Raw genomic sequence first — 9842 nt, 5'->3', positions numbered from 1 at the left:
ACTGAGCCCCCCACCCACCAAATCTGCACCCTCAGACCACCTTTGTTTCACCAAAGGCAGTAATCAGATTACTGTTAATAGATATACTTTGATTCATATTCACAAGTGCTCTCACAGGCGGCTTGAAGTTAAAAACACTAGCTTATCATCAGCCAGCTCGATTTCTTCCTCACTAAGAAGTAAACGTCAGCGGTGCATAAAGGACATGGATATACTGTTCATCACACATGAAGAGGCCATTAAGATAAGAGCAACAACAAAGTCAGGGTTAATGACCCCGAAAGACTCAAAACAACCTTCCTCTCATCTGTAAACCAACAACTTTGTTGTGAGATGCAAACCGATAAATGTAACAGCAAATATTTGTAATGTGATTTAATAGGTTGGCGATTACAGTGTTATCATTACATTTGATAGAGATAAATATGAAAATTAATCTGGTTTGGTTGTTTAATAGCTCAAAGTTCTAATTTCACTCATTTCACAGTGTTTTTGAGTGGAGACAAAATAAACATTCACCAACTTTTGGAGGGAGAGTGATGTTTTTGTTTTTTATTATGGATCGATTTGCTCTTGGAAAAGATGAATGACCAGACTGGTAGCAGCCCACCAGACCTTTGGCCACAGAGTAAAACCTGCGATTACGACCTTGTGCAGGCCAATTATTCACAGCTAGCGCTGATTGTGGGTTCACTTGAAAACCAATAATCACAAAACAAGCTGATGTACGGCAACTTAGAAAAGAAATGTACAAAAATATATAACAATCATCACGATTATGCTACACTAACAATTTCCTGTGGGTTGAAAAACACTAACAGTGATCTGTGAGGCTGCTCACAGATCACTGTTGAACTTGTGAACCTGCAGTTTGCAGCGCTGACCTTTGATTATTCTGGATTCTTATCAGTACACTCTGTTCAGCCATAATATAACACAGCCATGATTTACAGTAACGGATGTCAAACCAGTCAGACGCTGATGCAGACACACACGTCTCTAAATACTGTATAGTTTCTGTTCGATTCTAGAACTGTCAACATGTGACTCCATTGGGCCCTGTACAGTCACAGGTTCAGCTGAATGAGGAGCTTCAGAATAAAAGCAGAACAAATTCAAATGTCGGTCAGCGACACGCACACCCGCACACACACACACACACACACACCGGCATTGTTCAATCAGCTCAGAGTCCCGTCACTCATTCATGTGATTTTCTCTCCAGAGATAATTTGACTGGACTTTTTGCTGAAAACACCCCTGGTTTAAATCAGTTTGTTCCATTGCTCTCTTTACACTCATCTTTTTGAATCTATCTTAACTTTGTTGAGTACAGTTTAAAATGTACAACATGCTGTAGTATTTAATTGTGTCTAAACTGATCTTATTACACTTTCAGCAGTATGTTGGATCATTTTGTATCAGCAAGAACAGTAAATTAAACTCAAATAATCCTCATGTCTATGAAAAATGAAAACATCCTGAAAACATATTGTTTAATATTTATATGCAAAAGTTATTCCATTTGAAATTAAAATATAAAAATTTACCAAAACTAAGACTGCAATTTGTTTTGTTATTATGCAGGCGTCAGCCAACTGAATTGAGAAAACATTTACAAAGAAAACATAAAAATCTATTCGTCTGAAACATCGCCACCTTCCAGCCGGTCATTTTTCTAGTGAAACGGACGTGTTGTTCGGGCGCCGTGTGCGTCTTGGCCTCTGAACCTCAGCCTACGATGCCTCCACCAGGTGAAATCCTCCGTTTTCCTCCACCAGTTTCTCCCTCTTCCGGGCCTGAATCAGGCTGTAAACCACAGCTCCCAGTGTCTTCCTTTTCAGACTGAAGCCCCGCCCACAGCCACGCTCCATGAAACTAGACCTCTCTTCCCGACTGCTCACAAAAAATGTACGAATCTGCAAATTTCGAGAAACATCACTGGCTCGTCATCATTGTAGTAATTAAAAACATTTATTTGTCATGAGCTAAAGCTAACGGATGAAGGCGAGGTTAGCCTCACCTTTCCATGACGTTCGCTGATGCCTTTGACGAAAATACTCCCTCTGAGCTGCCGAAGGAATCCTCGTTCCACCAGGATACAGCTGGTGGACTCTGGAACCTGAGGGGGGAAGTGTTGGGGTGTAACCGTGCACATGGCAAAGACCCAACAAATCAGACCTCCTCACCTGGATCATACCGCTGACGCCCGTGCTCTCCATCCGGCTCGCTACGTTCACCGTCGTCCCCCAGATGTCGTACTGAGGTTTTGTGGCTCCAATCACGCCAGCGATGACTGGCCCATGAGCAATGCCTGCAGATGTTGCCACAGGAGACAGAAGTGGTGTGTTCACCACTACTAAACTCTTCATTTTGCTGTTTTGCATGTTGTCGTCTTGTTTTTGTGTTTTTTGACAGACAGCCTCCATTTTTAATGGATGCTAACAGATGCTAAACAGCCTTTTCATGGATGAAAACAAATCTGGAGAGCAACTTTGGGTAAATGGGTGCCACATTTTACTGGCCACAGATTTACTGGTTACTTCATCGGTGACTGTAAAGGAATCGGTTAAATTTTGGGGGGGACTAAAGGCTAGAATTAGCACAACAGCCCTTTGTTTACGATTGAGAATGAGCACAAGACACATGCCAAGTAAAGAATGTGCAACTGTGGTTCCCCTTTATTTCTTAGACTTTGACCAGCCTGGTTGAAACCCTCCTGTCTGTGCTGTTACGGTACCCACCGACTCGGAGCTGGAAGCTGTTTCCTGTGTCTGTGTTGATGTGTTTGAGCGTTTCCTGCATGGACAGAGCGAACAGAACCAGCTCGCTGAGGTGATGCCAGCCATCCTCACACTCCTGAACGTGAGTGAAAAACCACAGGAAATGGGAGAAAAATGTTCTCTTCATTTATCCAAATGCTGGTTTTGAGGTTTGAAGAAGTCGGACGTGAGGACTGACCTGTCTGTCAGGAGAGAGGCCGGAGGCAGCCATATATGAACTGCCCATCGTTTTTATCTTCTCCACGTCCTGAAAATAACTTTCATCCAGCAGCTGCACGGACACACGCAGCAAGAAATTTCCTTTTCATCTCTATAAATATTCACTTAATCATCTAGATTACAAAAGAGTGGGAAAATACTGCGCCCGACAAGTTTAAAGGTTTTATTTATGTGTGTGTTTCTGTGTTTCCGCATCTGTCTGTGTGTGTGAGACCTCATCAAAGTCTGTGATGATGTGATTGAGGAGGCGGAGACATCCAAAGTGCTGGTCAGCAGCCTCTTTCTGCTCGTAGTAGTCGGAGAACCCTGGCAGAGAGGCGAAGAGGACGCCGACCCGCTCGTACGATTGAGAGTAGAGTTCCTGTGAGGCCCAGACACAAACACAATGTCCACAACTGCGCGCACACACACACACACCGCTGCAGACACACATGCGGCAGCAGCTACCTCATTATTGCGGTCCCTCTCCAGGAAGTGTTGGGCAACGTGGGCTGGGAGGATGTTGAGCAGCAGGCACTCGTTGTGCTCCCGCAGCTCCCTCATGTCCTCCACCTCCTTTCTGGCCTGGAGGCGCCACAGGAAGTCCAAACGTGCCATTGCCTCAAGCTACATACCATGAAATTGACCAACAATTCCATTTAAATGTGACTTTTTCAAAATGTCTTTGCATGAAATGAGTTGAGAAGATCATGTTCAAACCCAACCATTCAAAACCAGTTAAAGTAACCATTAGAAGCAATGTTACACAGTTAAAGTTACACTGGTGGAACTCTAAAGTTACCAGTTGTATCTTGTGCACATCAGCTTCACACATGGTTGTTTAATATTACTAATTGTTTTTTATTTTATCAACGGTAATTCAGCAATAAACTTGTGTGTCTCATTCCAAGAACAACCACTAGAGCTCAAATTTCGCATGTCAAAGATTATATTTTGTGCTTAAAGAAGATAAAAACAGCTTTGTAGTCATAGCAAAATAGTTTACTGGAACCCAAAACCCTTGAAATATATGTATATACAATATTATTATTAAAGCTAGATCTTTAGCACTGGGTTCACATGTCAAAGAGCTTCTCTTTGATTCTTTAGGTAAAATATTACCACAAAATTCAGAGTGGAATTGGGTAGTGCAGAGCTCACCGTTCTGCTGTTGTAGAGAACAGCTGTGACAAACATCAGCATGAGGATGACACAAATCCCCTTGGTGCACAACTGATGAGACCTGAGAGGGACAACATGTACCTGCGTAAACGTGTGTGGAAACATGGGCTACATGCAATGCAAACAAGGCAATAATGTCACCTGTGTGTCTCTATGAGAAAGGTGTACAGCATGGTGGCGAGCAGAAGAATGACCAATTTCAACACGCATCTCAACCTCAGGAATACTGCGCAGGTTACCATGGAGACCACCCCGCTCAGCACCATGTACTGTTCACAGTCAAGACTGTTAATTCTCCCGCAGTCATAGTGACATATCATCGACATAGAGCGTGATTTGGTTCGAACACCCCACCTCTGGATGTGTGCAGATGTTGACGGCAGGCCAGGTGGAGGTGGGCGGAGCCAGGAACGGGTCACTGCTATTGTTGTGAATACCTGCCGAGCCGCACCAAAACTGGAGGGGGGGAAATTTAAAAGTAATTAGGATTGGAAGGAAGCAGAACGCTAGCCAGTTTAATATTAGCAACTTGTCCGGCTCACAATGTCGACAGTGGCGATTCCGAAGTTGATGCTAATTGCAGTGAGCATGACCAGAGTCCTGGTGAACTCGTTCTCGTGAATCCAGCAGCAGAGAGACTGAAGAGGGGGGGGGCAGCGTTTAAACTCTTCTCCCAACGTCAGCACCAGGAGCATGGAGTAAACGCAGCCACTGACCAGCACCAGGACCACCATGGGAAAGATCCTGGACCATGTAATTACAAACAGTCATTCAATAAATGTTCTCCTGTCTGAGGAAGAGGGAGAACAGTCGGGTGAATTGGCGCACCGGGGGGCAGGGATTAACACCTGGACAGCCATCAGCAGCAACGACAGGATAAAGGAGCAGACAATGTTCGACTTGAAGAGTTCGTCTCTCATTTGGGAGTACTGGCCAAAACAGAAAATATCAGTAAAGCCGCAGCCAGTGACCCAGACACAGCCACGCCCACCACAGGAGAGGACCTCATTACCTTCCCCTCCATATTGGTGTCCTTGAACACCTGAGTGAAAGTGGTGATGTGCTCCTTCCTGATTCGCTCACTGCTTCTGACCTCGATGGCCTGACGGATCCTCTTGTTGACTTCCCGCAAGCCTGACCGCTGTGCTGCGATCTGATTGGGCAGCTGGGTTAAAGAACCATTTGTGAAGGTAGCGAGGATCTAAGGACAAAGGAGATCACATTATCGAGCCATTTTTCAAAGGGACCCCCATCTCGTTTTAACGATCCCTCACAAAGTTCATTCCGAGGATATCTCCAAACGGTAGCTCGGCGCTCCAGGTGGTGATGTCATCGTAACTGGGACGCCTCTCTTTAGGGCGCTCCGCCTCCTTCTTCAGCACTGGGTGGACCAGGTATGTGTCAATGTTGTGTTTACGTAGAAACTCACTACGGTCTTGGCCGTGCCCCACCTCTGTTTCATAGATCCCACCCAGACAGTCCAGAGTTGCCCGTGAGATATGAACTCGCCTGACAAAACAAAAACAAAAAGGTCAAACCAACTGGACCTAACTGGAGACGTAACCCAGGGGCGTGTCTGACCCCGGCACTCCCGCGGCCTCCAGACTGTTAGCAATGTCCACGTCCCAACTCCAGATGTCAAACTGCCACTTCTGAAGGCCCAGAACACCACAGAGGACGGAACCTGAATGCACTCCGATCCTCATGTCCAGTTCCAGCTGAATTTCCCGCCGAATGTAACTGCAAAAGTACCACGTATTGACAAAGAATCTTCTGTGTGTGTGTGTGTGCGTGTGTGTGTGTGTGTGCGTGTGTGTGTGTGTGTGAGGTTTTACCGTATGGCATTGATCATGCTGAGACCCATGTCCACACAGCAACGGGCGTGTCCTCTTTGAGGTTCCGGGACTCCAGATACACAGTAATAACAGTCGCCCAGTATTTTAATACGCAAACAGCGATGCTCCTGTCAACACAAACGTCTGCTCTCAGGCAACAATCAACTGTCAAAAACTCCACAATAGAAAAACATTAATCGGTATAAAGGTTGGTGTGGTTGCCACTGAGACCGGACCTCGGCCAGCCTGTCAAATCGACCGAAGAGTTCGTTGAGGGTTCTGACAAGCTCTTGGGCTGAAAGAATCAACGAGAGGGACGTGAACCCAATGATGTCAGCAAACAGGATGCTGCAAAAAAGAGCACAGGCGATGGTGTATTTCAAACATCACAAAGAATGCACACAAATGTCTACATCTCTATCAGGATCCATTCAGCAGATGGACAACGTCACTGTCAGAGGTCACGTGTTTTTCTGTATGGTGAACTCATCTGCAGTGGGATCCCTCAGGGCTGTAATCTTGGCCCATTCTAAAATTACATAGTTTTGTTATTTTACCTGACATCCTTGTAGTGATGGATGTAAATCTTGTGGAACTGCTGAGGCAGCAGATAATCATCGATGGGGGCCATGTCCCCGATCATGTCCAGGACCAGAAAACGGGGCAGGATGGACATCACCAGACGTTCCTGAAGGACACAGAACCATGTCGAAATGAGATGGATTTTCTTCTAAGGGCTTCTGACTTATTTTCATACTTGTCTTTGGTTCTCTCTCTCCAGCCGGACCCGCCCCTCTATACATCTTCTGGTCTCCAAGAACGACTGTCTTTGAGTTCGGTCTGACAGGTAATGAATGGAGAGACCGGCAGTGTTCATTGCGAGGTACAGCAGGGCCTTAGACAAAACCTGGGAGGGTGAAAACCAGCAGAATCAGCTGACAACTGACAAAGACAAAAAAGAAGAAAGGATTAAAACCTACCTTTCTGACGATGGCGAGGTCACCGTAGTGAGAGAAGACATCCAGCACCAAGTCCAAGATGGACGTGATTGTCCCAGCAACAATGGACCACAGCAGAGGGAGGGGCAGGAGGGTGTAAGTGGAGAAAAGAGAGAAGCAGACGTACCAGGAGTGATCACTCTCTGCCCAAATGAAAGCACCGACCAGGACCTGCAGAATCTGAGAGAACCAGCTGACCACAGACAGGTACCTGAAACAGAGACAGTCAGACGTCCCGCACTCAAATCTAACTGACCAGATCATGAAGCACATGTCCCAACATACCTCAGCCACAACACCGACATCATCACCTCCTTCCTCGTCAGCACCAGCACGCAGATTCCTGACCAGAGGATGACGGAGAGGCAGGCCAGCCAGTTACAGGCCACGCCCCCCCAGCCCGACGGCCACGTCAGCACAAGGATGATGAGTCTGGCGAGGATGTCGATCATGTTGGTGACAACCAGCGAGGTCCTTCGCTGACCGGACGAAAACTGTTGGTACAGTTGCTCCAAGTCAGGGGACCTGAGCAGGTGACAGGAGGCTTTGGTCATAATTTAAGTGATACTCATATTCATTATGTTTAATGTGCATTTCAAATGTTGGCTCAGCATTGCTAATAGTCATGTTTGGAGTTGTATGTGTCTATGTACTTGAACCTATGCTGCAGCATGGGGATGAAAACACCCCACACAGTCGAACCACATGACTCATAGAAATCAGCGTCCTGCTTCACACACGATGCCGCTTGGCTCTCCGGAATCGTTGGGTAGATACGCGCAGTCGAGGAACGCCGCTTCTGCCAGGATACCGCGCGAGACGCCTTGTTCCGGATCTGCCTGCAGATGACAGGAGCTCACAAGTGAGGAAAATATGGAAATGACTGGTGTTTTTGAAAATAAAACATTTTGTAAAAACCGTTGTCGTCTGCATAGAAACGAATCACAACTTTATGTGGTGTTCCACAAGGTCCAAATGTTTGGATTTGGACTACTATTACTTTGTCTCATTGAAATCTTCAACTCTCTATTACTGGGAACAGTTTGGCTTCCATCACCTGAAACCAGTGTAAGCGCAACGTAAACTGGCGTTTCCATTATTTCTACCTGTTCATTTCGCCGATGTAAGCGTCGGTGACGATAATGCGGTGCCTGTCTCTCCCCAGGCCTCCGGCTAGCTTCAGGGAGTACAGGTTGTGTTGGTCTATGATGTGCCTCACCGCGTTTCGCCACAGCAGCTGCTTCCTTTTGGGGCCAGCAGAGGGGCTTAAACTTGCACTGAGGCTGATGTCACTTCCTGGCCTCGCCAACTTGCACTCGCCGTTCTCCAAAATGTAGTCTTGGTCCATGATTTACAACAGGCGACACCTGCAGACGGGGAGAGAAAACGTTAATTCCATCAGACTCAGACTGAACTTAAATGACACCGGGACAGCCAGAACATACGGTGCTGTTCCACTTCAGAGGCAGGTCGGAGGTCTAATCCAATCACGTCAGATCACTGGGTATGTCCGGAAGGATCAGTGACAACAAATGTTGCTTATCAATTACTGAGTCAATTAGAGACGCTTGGTCAACAATCATAAGGGATCAAAGCAAAATAAGGAACAGCAAAGTCCTGCGGGGTCCAATGGTGATGTTTATGAGCAGGCGGCACCCTGCAGGGAACATCATAATGTTGATTTTCTTTTTACATGAGTGGACAGAATAATGTAATTTGTATATATGAATACAATCCAGAGCATCAAACATAAGTATTTACAGAAATATAGATACATATATTGTATCATGCTAACTGGGGCTAAAGAGGACTCTGATAGTGGTTAGGGTAACTTATACTGAAACTAAAAAGTCTGTGATAATTCTTTAATGCTAACGTTAAATATAGATTAACCGTTGTCAATTGTGTCATAGAACCATAAGACAAGTTTCAAGTCCACATTCAAAATGAGCAAAATCAGCCTGCCTCATGAACATGTAAATGCTAACATCAGATTTTTACTTCTGATAAAAACATTTCAAAACATATGTAATTCACGTTATATTTTCTGAAGCTCGGTGGTGCAGATTTTATTCTGCTTTTGACTCCTACCTCAGTCACGCAGAAACCTTTTCTGTCTCTTCCTCCATTATCCCAAAATGCTTCGATTCAGCCTCCGTTTTTGGTGTCTTTGTTGATTCGTCTCGGTCCATTTCATCACACTTTTCATTCCTTTTGACACTTAACTGTTTTGTTTGAATCAAACATCAATTTTTCTTGTTTCCTGGCATTGTCATCTAATTTTCCTCATCCTCACAGCACTTAAACTCCCCAAACATTTGACGCTTAAGTTCAGGACATCAAAAAGCATGCAAATATCTGAAAAAATAAAGATATAAAACACACACGTTAGATGAACCCAGCAACACTCAGCAAAGAAGAGCGAGGTGCAGGTTAATCCCATCACGAATTGTGCGGATTAAGCGTCCTTGATGGGATTGGAGAATCTCGCCCTCTGCTCATGTAGGTGTGTGTTTTAAGACAGAGAACAATCAAAGACAAAAACACAAACTCACTGTTCTGCAACACAAAACCAGGAAAATATATAGAACGGGTTTAGTAAACTGAATTTTAAAAAAAAATAATTTTTTTTAAAATAAAATCGGTGGATAAATTACAATTGCAGAGCTTTATCTCTAAATCTCGAGGATTTTTAAACATTTATATATTATATGCATACGGACAGATTAAAAGCTGACTGATCAGTCAAAGTCAAACATCTTGAACGCCCCCTGCTTGCTCATCTCAATAAACCTCACACAAGCTCATTTGAATTAGTCATTTAAAATTTTAAATGACTAAAATAA

General features: G+C 44.9%; 1 protein-coding gene across 2 annotated transcripts; it reads right to left on the bottom strand.

The window, feature by feature from the left end:
- Positions 1–65: 65 nt before the first annotated feature.
- On the bottom strand, positions 66–9727 carry LOC101073369 (adenylate cyclase type 8-like). 2 transcript variants are annotated; one of them, XM_011606387.2, is made up of 25 exons: positions 9088–9727; positions 8442–8653; positions 8103–8363; positions 7650–7835; positions 7282–7521; positions 6979–7207; positions 6756–6905; positions 6556–6686; positions 6235–6346; positions 5999–6126; positions 5745–5903; positions 5438–5672; positions 5176–5364; positions 4992–5092; positions 4706–4907; positions 4518–4619; positions 4305–4432; positions 4143–4224; positions 3450–3608; positions 3217–3363; positions 2962–3054; positions 2745–2859; positions 2190–2314; positions 2024–2122; positions 66–1919 (listed from the first exon to the last, which is right to left on the bottom strand). In XM_011606387.2, exons 3-25 carry the CDS (start codon positions 8342–8344, stop codon positions 1737–1739), a joined length of 3537 nt encoding a protein of 1178 aa, XP_011604689.1. In that variant the 5' UTR covers positions 8345–8363; positions 8442–8653; positions 9088–9727; the 3' UTR covers positions 66–1736. The 2 variants fall into 2 exon arrangements, with proteins under 2 accessions (XP_011604689.1, XP_029696070.1); XM_029840210.1 differs by lacking the exon at positions 8442–8653.
- Between the last annotated feature and the right edge of the window lie 115 nt (positions 9728–9842).

This window comes from Takifugu rubripes, chromosome 8 (genome assembly GCF_901000725.2).
Source record: "Takifugu rubripes chromosome 8, fTakRub1.2, whole genome shotgun sequence".
Classification (NCBI taxonomy): Eukaryota; Metazoa; Chordata; class Actinopteri; order Tetraodontiformes; family Tetraodontidae; genus Takifugu; species Takifugu rubripes.
The sequence above is the reverse complement of the archived record's forward strand: the minus strand, read 5'-3'. Positions and strand labels throughout refer to the sequence as shown.